The sequence below is a fragment of the Grus americana genome, chromosome 1 (assembly GCF_028858705.1).
Source record: "Grus americana isolate bGruAme1 chromosome 1, bGruAme1.mat, whole genome shotgun sequence".
Classification (NCBI taxonomy): domain Eukaryota; kingdom Metazoa; phylum Chordata; class Aves; order Gruiformes; family Gruidae; genus Grus; species Grus americana.
Window position 1 is genome coordinate 2484926 of NC_072852.1, and position 18770 is coordinate 2503695.

The 18770-nt window shown below is 43.5% G+C and overlaps 1 protein-coding gene across 1 annotated transcript in view; it reads right to left on the reverse strand.

The window, feature by feature from the left end:
• Positions 1 to 18770, reverse strand: part of EXOC4 (exocyst complex component 4) — a 404878-nt gene that overhangs the window by 103246 nt on the left and 282862 nt on the right. The window contains exon 11 of the mRNA XM_054837585.1: positions 7161 to 7380. Coding sequence (XP_054693560.1) covers positions 7161 to 7380 — 220 coding nt within the window. The remainder of the gene's footprint in view (positions 1 to 7160; positions 7381 to 18770) is intronic.

Genomic DNA, 18770 nt, shown 5'->3' on the forward strand with positions numbered 1-18770 from the left:
TGGAGACAGGATTAATCCAGGAGGTGTACAGGGAATTGCAATGACACGGACAGGACCTGCTACTGAGATGTCAATCTTCAAGGCCAAGGAAACAGTGACAGCTATTTTTTATTTCTTTTTTCTTTTTTTCTTTTTTTTTTTTTTAACCAGGCCATCTCCAGCATGGGAGAATTGGAGTATGTTTCTCTTTCCACTTTGGATTGAGTCCCACTTATCAGACTAATGACCAGAAAAAAACAGAGATGGAAAATGCACAGAGGCAAAGCCAACCTCTCCTCGCATTCATTCCAGCTCCCAGGGTGACCTCGGGGGTTTAATGCCCCTTCTGCTCCCTCAGAGCAGCTGATCCCTGCTGATCCGCGTTGGCCATGCAGCTGTCCACCTCTCCCTTGAGTGCCTGCTGCTCTTCCCATGCAGGCCAAAAACTGAGGATGTCTTTGATAGCTGGTCAAGTCAAACAAGTCTCAAAAAAGGCAGCTCTTAGAAGATGGGATTGACAGAGTGCTAATGCAGTTCAGTCTCTGTCAGCAGATGTGTCAGAAACCATCACTTCTCTCCAGCTTGTCCACCCAAAAAATCTTGCTGCAGAAAGATCAAAACAGACAGCAGCTGGTCTGCACCCTCCAACCCCCCCTGAAAACACAAGGTTTGACCCCGTTCCAGCCAGGTTTCTCAGCACCAGTAGCTCAGGAGGTTGTGCTTTTCAACCTGAAGCTTCTGGTTCCCAAGGACATTCAGAGCAACAGTCATCGCTTTAGCCCAAACCTAGAGTTTAAGGTTGGAAGTAGAGCTTTCCCAGCTCAGGTCATCTTCTGAAATAACCTGGCAGACTCAACCCTGAGCAAGCAAAGCAAATGGCATGGATCTACCCTGAAGTATTAGCTCTTGGACCCTAGGAATGATGTTGGCTGATGCACTACAAAGACACAGATATAAAGTTGTATAGAAAGGCAGTCTTTGAATTGCAAGTTTTACCCATTAAATTAAATTCTTGAAAAAACATTTAAGATTTACTAATCAAAAGCACAATGTAATCACTAAGAGATACAAGACTGGGTGATCTCTTTTTATTAACTCATCTGTTTTGCCCATAATATTTTTTGATTAGACTCATTGACACAACCCCTCCATACAGACTTTCATCTCTAGTACTGTCAAGGCCATTGTGGCTAGACTGACCCCCTCGGCACAAAACGGGGATGTATATTGTAATAATACCGGAGTAATTTAAACCAGAGATCAGCCACAACAAGATACAACCACAGGCAGAAGCGTGAAGGCCATAACGTGGTCATTGGTTTAGTTATTCAGCTTCGCACCTAATGTGCCTTACAGAGATGCAAGAGCTGCACTGTGTGTGGGCTTCACATTTCCACAAATAAAAAATGATACGTGACTTAAATAAAGACTCCTGGTCTGTTCTATGTATCACACGTGACATAATAAGGGACAGCGGCCAAAAATTCTGGCTAGGAGAAAGCCTTCAAGTAGGAGAGTAATGTAGAACCGTTGCCCAGAGGATCTCCATCTCTGGAAGTTTCAGGACTCACTGAGACAAAGCCACGACTGACCCGATCTGGTGTTCACCAGAGTTTGGTTCTGGGACAGAGGTTCAGGCAGATTAGACCGACTTCCGGAGGTGCCTTCCAATTAACATCATTACAATCCTATGATACTGCATATATAAGTACCAAAAAAATGGTTATTAAAGATCTGGAAATAACAGTAACCCATCATTTATGAAGTTAAAATCTAATCTGGGTTCATATGGGCCAAATATTGCTGTCATATGACACATACCTGCTGAGGTGAACAAAACAAGTTGGTGGTCTCAGGTAGGACCATGATCAAAGACATTTTGCACCCAACTCTCACTGCTTTCAATCAACACTTAAGACTTTTACTTTTCTCTGCGGTGCTAATTTCTAATAGACCATGTTCCAGGCAGAACAGCTGTGACTTTACCAGCTTTCAAGATGCTTGTTTGCATGTGACAGCAGTTCTCACATGTTCTAGATGGAAACCACGTGGCCAAGACCAGCTTGGTGTTGAGCTTCAGGTCATCGGGGACTATTAACCTGGGATTCAGCACTGAACAAATGAGGGTTATATGGATTCTGGTTGACTCTAACACAAGATTGCACCTACGTATGGAAGAGACACCCAGCGACTGCAGGGATTATTAGCCTACAGAGACCTCAAATGCCTTTTTCCTTCGGGTCAAACATGAGTCACATCCATGGGACAGTTTGTGCGACTTGACTTTGCCTTTCCAGTTCTGGAGTGGAAGAAGATAATTCTGCCTGCAAGGTACGCTGCTTCAATATGTCCATATGCAACTTAAAGCCGTCTCCTACCTAAGTTTTACTGAATATGAAAGTTAAATTTGATTTTTAAAATAAATTGAAGCACTGCCATAACAGTTTGCCTAAAGCTAGCAATTGCTTTTATGTAACTTAGAGCTCCACTATCAGCCTCAGTGGAGAACTTGCACATCTGCAGATGACTTACACAGGAGCCTTGTAAAAGCTTCCAGAAAAAGGCAGTAACCACACTAAAAGTTGCCCCCAGAGGAAAAATTATCTAAAGAAATATTGAAACTAATAGGGAGATTCAGACTCCCACGGAGAGATAATTTTCTCTCATTTCAAACCGAAAAAGAAGATTCAACTGGAAATTCTGCCACGGACTCAGTCGGTGGGTCTTAACCGCTTGACATTTCGGCTGTGCAATGGAAACAGATATACCACACATGAGATGAAAACATCGCAAAGCACTTCATACTCTTTCAGACACCATGTCACTGAAAAAAAACCCAACCAACGCTCCCCCAAAAAAGACCAGAACCACAGGTGCTGCCTTAAAATCACATGTGTCCTTGAATGGGAAGAACTCAGTTGATCGGCCATGCCTGCTCCTTAATGGATTTTGATTGTTGGAAGCCAGCCTAAAAAGACAACTGATTTGTTTGCACTAATAAATAATAACATCCACCCGCTATCAAAGCGTGCACCCATCATTACTGGCGAGCCATTTAAACGCCACTCACTGTGACCATTCTTCTTCTTAATAACCAGTAATTCGATGGGTAGAAAACATGCCAAAGCTACCAGTGATGTCTCCTTGGAAAGTCACAAGTGAGTGACTTAATACGTGGGATAAGCAGTGCGGGGCGACGGGGTAATTAGCCCCAGCAAGTCATTAACCTGCAAACAGCTGCACACTCTGACTTTTTAAGGAGTTTTTCACTGGATTTTCAGCCACTGGAGCTTGGCCAGAAAACTATCACGCCCATCGTCTACACAATACTGCTGTAAGAAACGAGGTCACACTGATGGTTTAAAGGAAAAATCCTACTCTGCTGTTGTCGAGTGGAAAGATCAAAGCAACCTGCACTTTTTTTGTTGGACGGAGAGAAGGCAGCACATTTTTAAGGCCAGTATTAGTAGTGACCACCTAGCTGGAAAGATTTATCGCCTCGACATGAACCGTACAAGAACAGGCTATAAGAAGCTGTCGAGCTGCTTGTAGCCTAATTTAGTATTGATTTAAACAATTACAGCCCAAAGTTTAATGCAGAATAATTTTGAGACAAATTAGTTTCACGGTTATTCGGTCACTCTTAAGAGGAAAGGGATTTACAATATTTTACATTTAAGGACAGAAGAATGGAAAACAAGACCATGCTCCTACTCAAATGAGTATTCACAAAGGACAGCTATATATATATATATTTTTTTTTTTTTTAAAGCATAATCTTTACAGAAACGGATGATTCATCTGCAAGGACATGATGGCATAGGATGCTAGAAAACCTCTTATCTATAAGCTAATTCAGTTCAAACATGTGCTGATAGTTATCAAAAAGCAGCTATTATCAGCCTATGCAGTGGGAACCGATAAATCCTTGAGTCATGTTCAAATCACAGCGCCAGCTCCTGCCGCAGAAGCTTCAGAAAGATCTTCAGGATAGAAAGGAGTGGGATCGTTGAACCATGAACCCGTCCGTGACTGACACAAGGCAGGGAAAAGTAACACAGCGCTGGGAGAGAGGTGCGAGGCTCATTCACGCTACACACTGTATTTTCGTCGTACCCATGAGGTGATGAGGGCAAAAATTTCAGGCTCCAGCACTGTCAATGCAGAAATAGCCCTTTTTTTTCTTTTAATGTAAAATCAATAAAATTATTTTAGGGAGCTATTTGGATGACTTGGTTCAAAGAGGCAGCAATTTTTCTTCTCTTTCACAAAATTACCCTTCTATAATGTCGGGAACAGGCAGACCTTCTGACCATGTACATTTTGACCAAGAATAATTTCAGTTCAAAATGATTTCCATCCATCATGAGAAACAAATTATAGGAACTGGACAAGAAAATTCCAAGCCATTCTGACTCTTCAACCCCAAATGAACTTTAAGAAAATATATTGATGTTATAGAACGCGTTTTCATGGCTACAAATGAAGCCACAATCCACAAAAATACATTATCGCATTAAGAATCCAAAACAAATTTGTAAGGTTAACAGCCTCCATGGTCCTGCTCCAAAGCTTGCGTGTTAATATTACCGTGAAGTATTTTCAGCTCTCAATAAGGTCGGACGCCTGCGCGGGCTGACTTTGGGTTCTCACTCAGTTTAATTCTCAGAAGAGAGAACAAAAGAAAGGCAAATAATACAAACCGGACCACAGACTACACCTATTTATATCTTCAAATAGCATCTTCAATGGACTCCTCAGACTATGAATAAGTAGAATTTTGCTTTTTATTGTAGCTCATAGTTTCAATCTGTAGATACTTTTCCTGTTGCGGAAGCCAGAACTACCCTAAAATTTGGGTTTTTTCCTACCCTATTCTGAAAATCAAGTCTTGGAAGACTTCTCCGTGTGTCACAGATTTGGCCTATTTCTTTTTTCTAGGCATTCGCAAGGGTGAGGAATTACCGGCATTGCAGATAACTGCAAAATGAGGGCGTACTTTGTAATTCCTTTCCCTGTGCGTCCCCGCTCTGCTGTGCTCCGGCCATCCCCGCTCAGCCAACGCATTCAAATTCTTGATCTCCAAAACCCGCTTCTGCTCTCCCGAAAGTTGTTTTCAATACTCTGCTCTTGTTTCATGACTGTTCCTGCTGCATTTTTTCTACTACACCTTATACCTGATCAGCACTACTTTTGCAGCACCAAGGGAAAAAAAAAACCAACCAAACCATCAGATCCACCTTCAGCTCACGAGAGGGCTCCACATGAGATATCCAGACACAAACTGCTCCTGTGGCAATGCCTTGTTCTCATCTTACGTCGTGCGTGCTCCACAGACATTGAGACTGAAACAATTTTGACGTTGGTAATTATTTACAATGGGTTGTATCCCTCCACATTTCGGTTTTGGTAACCGAGTTTCTGAGGAGGTTGGTAAAGCTGTACCTTGGGAAGGAAACAGTTCACGGATGCTGTGCCACTCCAAAACATCATTTTAACTCATGGAGATTTTCTAAACCACGTAAAGAAACTTTCCTCCACCCTTCTAAGAAAGCTGTTCCCCTCTAAAGACTTCTGAAACTCTCCACTGGAATCTAATTTTGCTTTGCCTCTGAAAGAACCATCCCATACCTGCGGCACTTAGACAGGCATAGCGTTCCTGACCATTAATACATGCGAAAATCCTAGCAATTTCCCTCAAATAATAACAATAATAATAGTTATTACTATTATTATGTATCATTATAATGTACACATTTTATAGTCATAAACTAAGATAGAAGGCAGCCATATAAACCTTGGGAGGTGCGTATTACTTCCTAAGAACTTCGCAAATATTCTTCATCCCTGAGGAGGTGATTTTACAGATAAGAGGGAATAATTTAAAAGGATTAAAAGAGCTTGACGCAAATCACAGTAAGGGTCAGAGCTGACAGTCAGTCGATTCCTTTCAGTCCCATGCAACGTGTATAATTCAGAACTTTTTTTGAGGCTTCCCTACTGTCCTGATACCCATGTAGTTGGGACGAGAACTGTGCTTGTTGCTATTATCACTACGTCACATTAGAGCTCAAAAAAGCTGTTTCAGAAGCGACTTCTCATATAAATACTCAAACTTCAAAGCCAAATCTCTGAAATCTCTCTTATCTGGCTGAGGAAGCAATACAGCTGCCTCGCTGCAACAGCATCGCATCAGTCACAAACACGCTGCACTCGGGAGGCAGCAGAGCTCATCTTTGCTCCTCCTGGTAGTTCGGTACATGTATTTAGTCCGATCACATGGCTCTATGATTTGCAAGTGTCCCCAGAACTTCTAAGGGAGGCAGACGTTATTGAAAATCTTGAAAATCAACTTCTATGGTAAGGGTTTAAGAGATCTGGTAACAAGTTGTCACGGTGGCTACAAGGTGCTTTAATAATGGCATATGCTCGGCAAGACGCAGAGATGCTGTTAGCTTGACATACGTAGCAAGAGAGACGTACCCTCTTGCACAACCAAAACTTAAGAGCACGTGTATACCTATATACCCACACACAGAGATCAGAAGAGGAAAGAGTATACTAGCAGTGACACTGGGGTAGATCTCTACACTCAGGGTTGAGACAGATTTGGTGGGTCATGGAATCTTAGAATCACGGACTGGTTTGGGTGGGAAGGGACCTTAAAGCCCATCCAGTTCCAACCCCCCTGCCACGGGCAGGGACACCCTCCACTAGCCCAGGTTGCCCAAAGCCCCATCCAGCCTGGCCTTGAACACTACCAGGGAGCCAGGGGCAGCCACAGCTTCTCTGGGCAACCTGTGCCAGGGCCTCGCCGCCTTCACAGAGAAGAATTTCTTCCTAAGATCTCATCTAAATCTACCCTCTTTTAGTTTAAAACCATGACCTCTCATCCTATCACTACATTCCCTGGTAAAGAGTCCTTCCTCATCTTTCCTGTAGCCCCTTTAGTAATGGAAGGCTGCTCTAAGGTCTCCCTGGAGCCTTCTCTTCTCCAGGCTGAACAACCCCAACTCTCTCAGCCTGTCCCCATTGGGGAGGTGCTCCAGACCCCTGATCATCTTCATGGCCTCCTCTGGACACGCTTGAGCAGGTCCATGTCTTTCCTCATTGGATATACAGCCAGGTTATGGCTAGACATGGACGGTAAGGGACATATTGGCAGTTCACTCAGCTCCTACCTGCAGAAGAGGCCGCTGCACACCTAGGATCTTCATGGTATCTGCATTAGCCAATATTTTCAGGGGATCAGATGCCTTTGTGACGCCTTCAATCTCTTTATTGATCTCAGCCAGGACCTGATTGAGGAAGATGTTCTTGATGTACATGGTGAGGAACTCACGGAGCGGACACTGCTTGGTTGGGCCAAGCTCCATGGCGTGCTCTATCTCCTGGATAAATCTGGAAAACAGAAGGGGAAGAATGCAATGTAGTTGAACCATGTAGTTACTCTAAATGTGTTAGTGTTGCCTTTGCCATTCGTACATCCCAGAGCCAAGCACCAGCTGTGAGGGAATAACTATAGACTGCGACGACATAAGGCATGAAGAGTAGAAAAGGTCTAAAAAAATAGGTCAAAAAAGGATAATCCCCCCCCACCATTAAATGTCAACAGCTGGTGAGACAAAGAATCAACGGCTGGAGAAGAACAGACAAAATGGGGAATTGGTGAAGATCCACAACCCGGGCAAAATTCATATTTATTTGTCCAAAAATCACTGACTGCTCTATTTGAGACTTACTGAAAAGACCTCTTTTTAAAAAAAAGACCCCCATAAAAAATTCAGGCTGCCAGAAATCCCTCTGAAAAGGCAAACTTCCTATTGGTGTTGGTCACTCGATTCCCGCGGGTGGGTTCCCCATCTCTAAACTGAACAGCAGTATATTCCAGCTCGAAGTCCAGAGATATCACTGAAAAAAGCAATGCCCATGTACTAGGCTGATATCATACTGCATTATGTATGTCTGTATTACGCTATATTTTTATTGTTTCATCCTAGGATCCCATTCCTGCACACGCAAAAGAACAGCATGCCGAATCTGGGAATATTTTAACACAAAATGTTTGCCATCTCCTCCTGCAAAATATCTTTATCTCAGTGATGCCATCTGTTTAACACATAGGAGTTTCTTCTAGAAATTACCTCGTCATTTCTTTAACTTACTGCCGAGGCAATGAAATTAGTCTTCCTTTCAAAATGGTATGTATCAAAATAATTAGGAATTGAGTATCGGGAGTCATAACGGATTGAGATATGTTGTCCAAAAGGGAGAAACGTGGATCGATGCTGTCCATCGATGCATGCAGGTGACTCACAATCTTTTATATTTTAATCTCACTCCTGGATGGGCTGGGATTGTTTTTATCTTTGTTTTACACAGCAGCAGAAGCAAGTGTTTGACCTTGGATCTCCTAATATACGTAGCAACACCCTCTGCACCCTGAAAGCCACCTCTTTCACTAGGAAAGTCTTGTTTTTTGCATGAGACATCTCTAACTGTTCCAGCATGGTTAGCATTTATTAGAGATGCCTTACCACTAACCATTTTCCCAAACACTTCAACAAGGTCTGCTTAATTGTCCGTAATTTTCTACTTCCACGTTCAGCACTCCAGAGGAGACAGCTTTCCTTCAGAGGACTGACTGAGGAGCTCCTGTCAATTTTGGTAGCATGATTTCTTTCAAATGTGAACAATTTGCTCCCTAAAGCCTCTGCAGTGTTGACTCCATCAGTCTAGAGTGACACATTTGGGCTGATGCAGCTATTGCTTCCGTGGGGGGATCCGTTCGCAATTAAGTTTGAAGATTGCCTCTCCAAAGAGAGATGCTGCATGGAGAGAAGTGCAAAGGATGGCAGTTTTATTCCCTGGCTTTCACAGATCAATAATGTGAATCGGCTTTATCAAACAGGGAAACAGCAAAGTCATCCGGGAAAAGAGCAGAGAGACCTCCAATGAGCTTATCTCTGAAATAACAGACCTAATGTCACCAGCTTTGAGTCACAACCACTGATGTCCTTAAGGGAACATCGTCAAGGTTGATGGGACCATATTAAACTAACTTACTGTATCTTTTTAGTGTCTGCCAATAAATTTGCCGCTTTTTCTTTATAAGCTTATTTACACAGCGTTTTCGATGCATAGAACTCACCAAAAAAATGTGAATTAACTCTTACAATAGCCGCACCATGCAGCCAAACACCATGGTACCTCTTTCAGATGGGAAAGAAGAGGCAGAGCAGCTTGAATTTGAAACGAGCAACTTTCAGCGAAGTGAACAACTTTTAAAATCCAGCGCATGCTTAAAACTGGCTAAGCCAACAGAAGTGGAAGAAAACTTTTAGAGGGAGAACAGCCACATACAAACTAGCAGCAAACTATTAGAGCTCCGTTGTGCTGACCCCCGCCAACTCCTTATCCTGCAACAGCTTGATGGTGCTTCTAAGAGTTTCCTATAGCAGAGACTAAATTGCTTGTGCGAGGCTGGAGGAAAGGTCAGTGCTAGAGAAAGGTGTAATCAAGAATTTTTCATTCCCAGTACGTGGCATTAATCACCATTTAAGATCTCTCCTAAAGACCCGTGCCTTAATCTCCAGCAAACTTTATCTTGATTAGAGAACTGAGTCCTGGTGGTTGACATGTTCTAATAGGCTTTAATTTCTTGGTATAAACAAGACAACAGTGCTGCACTTAATGCTGGTAAGGATCAAAAATATACCCCTATATTACTTGATACAAACCATAAAGTAATCACAGATTATGAGAAAGCTGCTAGATAGCGATGACTCTGTGAGAGGGGATTTTATGAGTGCTCAGCAACACTTGTGATAAAGAACAAATGGTCAAGAGCTTAGGAAAGCAGATTTAAACTTGGTATCGGGAAAAAGTTATTAAGAATGAAACTGTGCACGGCGTGGAGGACTAGAGGATATAGATGAGGGACTTTAAGTTTGAATGTTCAAGGTTTGATAGTTTGATTAAATGATAATGGTAATGAAAAACAGACAACTTCTGAAGTCTTCATTAATCAAGAGATCTCTACCAACGGAAATGGAAGGAGAGAAAAGGTAAAGAAACATGTTGTATGGATGTCAGAGCAACTCTCACAGTAGGGAACAGCCCTAAGAGTTCAGAAATTTCATACTCCAATGGTACAACTACATTACCGCTTAGTACAGCTTAAAAGGACGACTGGGATCCAATTTACTACGATCTACTAAGGTTCAAGGATGACCACACCGTGTCTTCACTGGTCAGGGTAGGTCCCACCTCTGCTCTGCAAAGGGAGCACCCAAGGCAGCCACTGTGCAGCGCCAACCTTCATCCCACCAAGAGGAAAAACCCCACTGAGCACACGACCAGGGCACCCAAGCAAGCATCGCAAGGCTCCAGGTACAGATGTACGGCAGATTTGCACCAAGAATCCTTCTAGCACATTGCATTGTAACAGCGATGCGCTCTACGTGTTCAGTAGTGGGAGGATTATTCAGAACGTCATTAAGAACAGATTAATCTAATGGAAAACATTAATTTTATGTATTTCTTATGAGAATTAACGGTGTGAAATCCAACACTGACAAGTTTGGAAAAGCAGGATTGGAGTTGCTCATGTCACCTTACTTTGGCCTGCTGTGCATGACATCATGGTATAATTTTTAATTACACCATAGCACAGTATTGCTCTTATCAGCAGATCCTTGTCTGGTCCCAGGAACAGGATGGTCGGTGTTCAGACAGGGGATGTCACAGCGTGGCACAGCGTTGGGACTTTGCAACTCTTGTCGCATGACTGGAGTAACACACACCAGCAGCCAACTGTCATCGGCGTGAATCACCGTGACACCAAGCGAGACACTTCTGCCACAAAGATGCACCGCTTCCAAGATTCATTCCTCCTGCCTTCTCATTTCTTCATACGACTCCTGTTTGTGGGAATTTGGCCACCAGTTCTCTTATTTTCCTTGGTTCCCAATCGCACTTGTTCATTCTACATTTCTCCTCTCTTCTTGGCACTTACATCAGGAAGCATCCTCCTCCAGGCTGCTGGAGCCCAGCAGGTACGGGAGCCCAAAAACCCCTGCGAGGGGAGGAAGTCCTTGGCTTAGGGATCAGCACCTTTCCAAGGTCCTTGCCCTTAGCAGGGTTCTGGTTAGCTATGAGCAGAATTGTGCCCATCAGGAACTTCAACTGGTACAAACTGGCAGCCTCTTACGAGAGTATTGAGCATTACACTTCTCCAAAGGGGCATAACTAAGCCAAATTTCGGTTTATTTTCAGGGGAACGGCAAAAGGTGCACCCTTTACACAACAGTTCTTACTGAGAAATGTAGAGACGCAAATTGCCAGCCAAAGAAAAGGTCACCAGAACTTGCCAACATGTACAAAGTATTCCTTCTTCTCATTCTCAGAAAGAACAAGTATTTCAGATGCATTTTGCTAAAAAAAAAGTATCTAGCCCCAGTTGGCAATTAAAGACTAGTCAAACTACAAGAAACTGAAAATGAAGTTTTCAAACTGGGAAGTATTGGGTGGCATTAAAGACCTAAGAGATATTCTCTATTTTCTGCTTGGCAGACACACACACACATTCACAGTCACACACTGTGCTATTTATTTATTTAAATTTCAAATACTGCCGGTTAACTTGTTCAAACATAATTCAGTCTTTATAAAGAAAAACATGTTTAACAGCATCTAAAGAAAAAATAAAAAAATTCTGAGAGTATTTTCCAAAAATGTTCCCATGTTACTCATCCAAGCCATCCACACAACCATTAAGATGTCAGAAAAGCAATCTGACCCATGGCTATCCCAGAGATCAACATTTATGTCTGTGTGTGAACCGGCGTACATGATAAGAAATCACATTTTGGTCAATGACACGCTTATATAAAATGTGTAAAAATCAAAATGGAGAAAACTTTTGGGCATTTGAATGAAGCGGAGCACCAGGGAAAGTCCGGACATGATTCTTTAAATTGGTTGTGGACATACCCGCATGTGCGTAAATCCAAATGACCTAGAAAACCCCGCAATTAAATACCATTGTGATGGTGAAAGGCTGTGCCACTGAGCTCTTTTATACCCTACTATTTTCGTTTTACTCTCCAAAGAGTGAAATTTGAGATATAGCTCACTGTAAAAAGGGGCCATAAAGAAGGCCTGGGAGGAACAGCTTTGATTCACTTTCCATTTGCTCCGATAATTCTACTGGAAAAAGAACCATTCAGTTGTAATTTAGTATGGTTTCTGAAACAGTATCAACAACCGCATTTAAAATCATCTCTCACCGGCACACAAAAACTGAAGGAAAACCTATAAAGGTTAATGCGCCGTGGGCTGTACTCTCCAAATGTGAGAGAATGAGCCACGTGGCACATTCGGGATAGAAAACTCCCCTAACGCTGAGCAATTACACTTATTTAACATAACCGCCATATGTGTCAGACCTGTAAAACGCAAAAATGCTTTCTCTGAATAAAAATGCAGAGCCAGGTGTGTCACCAGATTTTGGGTGATGGTCACTGTCGATAGCCCTGGGAATTGCCTGAAATCCTAAAAAGGCTTCGTGGGGATGTCACTGCTCCGAAGGACACTTTGATGAGATGTCTGGCCAGGATGGAGTTCTTGAAGAGAGCAGACGTGGGGGAAAAAAAAAAATAGAAATCTGCATCTTATCCTGAATTCAGAACCTGCATTTTCAAAATGATGCACAATTTTTAACTTGTTTTATCCTCCTATGGAAGCATCTGAGGTGATTTGTGGCTGCAATTAAGCATTCCCCTTAGACAGAAAAGCACTTTCGGTAAAATGAAGTATCTTTTTGTAAATGACAGTCATTTGGATTAAAAAAGAAAAAAAAAAGGCAAACCATTTCAGCAAATTTAATTCATTCTACCTCACAACTTAATTGGCTATGAGGACTGTCTTACCTAGGCTGAAAGCGTGTAATAAAAAGCATAAAACCTAAAAAAGCTATACTGATTGATTTAGAAATCTACAACTCTCACCTTCCCTAGGCTTTCTTCTGTCTTCTTGTTATCAGATGTCTTCTAAAACATCATTAAAAGGAACTGAAGACATGTCATTGAAAGTGCATAACATCAACTGCTCCTTTTTTAATGATGACGATAATATTACCTGAAATTCCCTCCTCAAAAAAATGAATTGACAGAAGGAAAAAAAAAAGTTCCGAAATCTTATTAAGAAAATTTTTACAGACATTCAGTCCAAATTTACATTTCAGCTTGTTTCATTTTTGTATGATCCTAAACTGTTCTTTTCCCTCTACCTCAGTCAGAAAACGTCCAAGCACCTGGAATGAACCTTTTTGTGAGCTCACACAAAGTAAGGAAATACTGATGAAACATCAGAAATCCTTCGAACTGCATATCGGTTACTGACAGAACGGCAAATCCCAAACTGGTTGTTCAGACTCCACGTAATTGGAGATAAAATATCCAAGACTATAGGTTCTTGAAGGTTTGAAGACACATTCAAATTAAGAGAGACACCTGGAAGACCCCAGGTTGTTCCCTCCCCATCCAGAAAGCCTGCCCACCCCAACAGCGGGTGTTTTGGGAGAGGGTCAACAGAAAGGACAGCCAGAGATGATGTTCTCCTGCCAAGCTCTTTGATAACCAACAAGGCACAGCTCTGATCCCTAATTTACCACCCTTGTGATAAGGTGGCCAGGCAAAGAGGCTACTTCCACAACTACGTGCAACCAAACTGGTATATATTTCAGTATATTCGGGTCACATAATGACCTAGATGGAACAAAAACCTACTTCTCACCCATCCCAGTCCAGTCCATCCTCTGACTCCTTTCTTCTCTGCCAAAGTGAGACCTACTGATGCTCCCGTACCAAAATGTATTGACCATGACACACATACAGAATACAATAACTAAAATTAAATTAAAACATTCACTGCAGCACATAGACCAGAGACCGTTTGTTACTGAAGACCGATCAAATAGGTACTAAAGTAACAGAAAACACATTATTTTGCATAAAAACTTGACTACAGAGAATTATTTTGGCTACATTATCAGTTACCTCGGGATTGATACTTCACTGCGGAGCACACTGCTGATAAATATTGTGGCTATATGCAAGATAATAGACCTGCTTCTGTACAAAATAAGTCCAAAGGGAGCTGTACGCAGGGGACAACAGCAGGAATAAAGGTTTAAGCTCTTCTCTAGGTGACCCAAAATGTGATTAAAATTATAATTATCACAAAAAAAAGTGTAAACAGCTCTGGGACACTCAATGGAGATTTAGCTACACTAAGTGCATTTAAAATCTTAGCAAAACCAGACAAAACCACAGCAAATACCAGACAAAAAGCATTAATTCTCTGCTGTTTTGAAACATTATATAGCATAGAAAACATCCAGGAAGGTAACAAAAATGGAGAATGACTACTGTTAAAGAGAAAACACCAAGTTTGGGGCATTTTTTCAGTAAAATATTAAGGTTTCAGCTAAACAGAAGTTACTGGCGGTACCAGTCGGACAGGTGACTGCAACACCAAGCTGAGTTTGATGGGCTGTTTCGGGCAAACGGCCAGATGATACCATCAGTTCCCATCACTTCAGTCCTTATACAAACAGAAATCCCCAATCAAGAAAAGCTCGACTACTTGATATAGCTCTTTTGTTTAGTGTAAAGGCTTCTGAGTATGTCCCCACAGACCTGACGGCTTTAGCGCTGGAAGATGAAAGAGTCCACAACTTTTTTTTTTTTACAGTAGCTAAAAATACGAGCTTTAAAGAATTTATTTCCATGTTCTAACTGCTCATCCATGAGACTGAGGTAAAAAATATCTCCTCCCAATGCAAGCATAATATAAAAATAAGTATTTTGTTGCCTTTGAGGTGTTACAAACACCACACACACTCAAAAAAAAAATTAAAATTATAATTTAACTATCATCTTGTGCTAAAAATATTGCTTATTTAGTGCTCACCTATCACCTGAAGAACACAACTTTCTGACTTAGTGTAACTATCTCAGGACAGACCAGGTACACTTTCTTCTGATGTCTCCCAGAGGGGAATATTGGCTAGTATCTGGACCACAAGACGTAGAGTCGGAACTAATTAGATCTAAAGCTTCATAATGTATAGAAAAGTGTATCTGGTACCCTACGGTTCAGATGCTTCTCACTGAGCCAGAACTGTGAACGGCATCAGCAGAACCACAGAGGATTTTTGTTGGGGAGGTCAAACCTTGGAGACAAATGCTGACGTGTTAATTACAACCTCTCCCACTGCACCCCACACTTCCATTCCCCTCCTCATGGCCTCAAAACCACTTTCATTTGCTTTTGGGGTTGCTGTTGTAGCTGAACATCTTCATTAACACCCACCAGGATGGGCGTGAATGAACACATCCTTCTCCAATCTGGCTGAGTAGAGGTGATGTGGGTGCGCCACCCCAAAGCCTCTTCCCTGCTTTTCATTTTCATCTTGTCAGAGGTAAATCTCATCTACAGGAGTAATGATTTCCTTGGCGAAGCTGGCACGAGGTAATTCACGCATCGCAAACATTAAAAAGAGCCCATCCGATGGAAGGTTTCTGGCATGGCGGTTGGACTGATGCTCTCATCTCGTGGTCTCTATCCTCTCATGTCCTGCAAGGGCATGAGCGAGCTTAAGGATGCGGCTCCATTTCTATCTGCTGCCAAACTTCAGCTGATAGCTAGGTGTGATTCTTCCAAAAGTGGTAAATCTGAGCGAGGAGCAGCCCGGAGTTCTGTGACCCTCCTGGAGAAATTGAGTTTCAAAAGGAACAAAACGGCCTAACTCGGAGTCGTTACTGTGAAATGATGGCTATGAAATGCATATCAACATCACGGTCTGGGGTAAAACATGGGAAAATATACCGTACAGACTGCTGGAATGGGGCTCTGTTACTTAAGAAATAGAAACTGGGTAGATTTTGAGCCTAGTTGTAAATTTATAAAGGCATTAGTCTGCAGAGTTAAAAACCAATCCATTGGCCTGCGAATTTACAGCAGCGAAAATCTAACTTTATTCCTCTTCTATCTCTAGACACCGTTCTTGCAAAGATGTTATTTCCCTTTCTGCAGATGAAACAGAGCAATTACCAGCACCACAAATCTGCATAGAGCACTTTCACGTCTGGAAGACCCACAAGCAGCTCCCTCTGCGAGCAGATGCGGTACAGCTGCTTCGCTTTGAAGGCAGGCAAAAGAAGAACAACTCAAGCATGAATCACATCAGCTCGTTCTGTTAACGAGGACGCACCCGAAATATGAATCGTGAGCGCTACAGGGAAAGCAACACAAGTTGGAGCTGCGGCAGCAGTCGCTAGTGGAGGTTTTTGGGGAGCTCCCAAGGAGCATCATGCAACTGGTCTGCTTTAGACCAAGGTGACATCTCTATGTGGTATGGAGAGGTGAGCTCCAAGGTGGAGTTATGGCTTATCAGCCGAGCCCCGGTAAGTAATTAGATGTGTCCTTATCTTTGTTGTGACCTGGAAGTAAAGCAGGACCCGTGGCTTCCTTGACATCCAGAAAGGGCAGGAACATGTGCTTGGTAGGTACTACGTCATCGTGACTTGGTTGCTGTCATCGTCACTTGGTTGTTGCAAATGTACGCCCAGATATGGGAGTCACTGTGGGTCCTGTCCTCATCTCACCTTGTCCTGATGCTGATGGTCCTTGATTTGCTTTCCATACCATTTTTTCCCCCCTACTGCCTCTCTGTGATAAGGCTTAAAAAGCCATCAGTAACATTGCTCTAGTTTGCTTTGCACTGCATCGTTTTTTATTACTGAGGCACAATTCCTGCTTGACATTTTGATTATTCACAATAAACAGCAAGCAAGAATCCTAACTCTGGGTGAAAACATGGCTGGGACATGGCTGAACGCGTCTCTCTGATGTGACTCCCAGCACCAACCTAAACCACACCCCAAAAAGCACATTTTAAGCACGAGAAGCATTTAACAAGCATGAGGAGGCAATGCTTACTAACGAACACCGAGTAAAGAGAAGACTCGCCTGACTTTGTTGTGGTTTAGGCCCAGCTGGTAGCTGGGTGCCACACGGCCGCTCACTCAGCCCTCCCCCAGTGGGACGGGGAGGAGAAGTGTAACAAAAGGCTTGGGTCGAGATAAGGACAGGGAGAGATCACTCACTAATTACCGTCATGAGCAAAACAGACTGAACATAGAGAGGAGATTCATCTAATTTATTACTAAATGAAACAGAGTAGAGGAATGAGAAAACACAATCAAGTCTTAAAACACCTCCCCCCACCCCTCCCATCTTCCCGGGCTCAACTTCACTCCCGGCTTCAACCTCCTCCCCCTCAGTGGCACAAGGGGGCAGGGAATGGGGGTTACGGTCAGTTCAGCACACATTGTCTCTGCCGCTTCTTTGTCCTCAGGGGGAGGACTCCTCTCAACGTTCCCCTGCTCCAACATGGAGTCTCTCCCACAGGCTACAGTCCTTCACGAACTGCTCCAGCGTGAGTCTCTCCCATGGGGTGCAGACCTTCAGGAGCAAACTGCTCCAGCGTGGGGTCCCCCATGAGGTCACAAGTCCTGCCAGCAAACATGCCCTGGCATGGGCTCCTCTCTCCACGGGTCTACCGGTCCGTCCAGGAACTTGCTCCAGCGTGGGCTTCCCATGGGCCACAGCCTCCTTCAGGTGCCTCCACCTGCTCCGGCGTGGGGTCCTACATGGGCTGCAGGTGGAATCGCTACACCCCTTCATCCTTCCTCCATGGGCTGCAGGGGGATCTCTGCTCTGGCGCCTGGAGCACCTCCTGCCCCTCCTTCTGCACTGACCTTGGTGTCTGCAGAGTGTCTTACATCTTCTCACTCCTCTCTCTGGCTGCCAAAGCTTTCTCTAAATGTTTTTTTTCCTTCTTAAATATGTTATCACAGAGGCGCTGATTGGCTTGGCCTTGGCCAGGGGCGGGTCCATCTTGGAGCCGGCTGGCATTGGCTCTATCAGACACAGGGGAAGCTTCTAGCAGCTTCTCACAGAAGCCACCCCTGTAGCCCACCCCCGCTACCAAAACCTTGCCATGCAAACCCAACACAGTCTTCTACAACCAAAATGCAGCTGCTGTTTGGCTTCTTCATTTCCTTCTGAACTCCCAGCCCATCGAAATACTGGTGGGATCTGGGGCTTTGGAGCAATCTGTTTATCTGACAAGGTGTACATGTCACCAGAGAAATCTATAAACTCACAGCTTCTCCCTGAGAGCACCTCGGTGTAAAGCAGAGAACGGTGCCTTCAGTCCATATAGCACAGTATGGGACGCTGAAGCCACGTCCTGTCCGTGGCTCTGTGCAAGAGCCATCCCTTGGTGTTGGCTTTTCATCCCCCTACGGCAGACGAATTCAGTTTGCTCCACATCTTTGTGGACCTCTAAAAGTGGTCTTTTTAGATCAAACCTGAAAAACTAGAGCTTTGTTCAGATCCTAAAGACCCTCCGCAGCATACTTGTTAAGAGACAGGTTTTCACCCCTCAGCACTGAGACAAAAACCTCTTCAAGATGTCACTGGTGAGCACCGGGTTACGTTTGCTCCCCACCACGCGGCTGCGTTTCGGCGGAGCTGCGTGCGTGTCCATGCGTAGCTACACACACCAGCGTGTAATGCAGTCCCTTATCAGCCCAACCTCCACGGATGCTTTAGAGAGCTACTTCCACTTTTATTCTGCTCACCCCCCCAGACTCCTACCTACACTATGAGGCCTCTGAGTTCATTTTGAGAACAAATATAAAATAGCTTTACTCCCT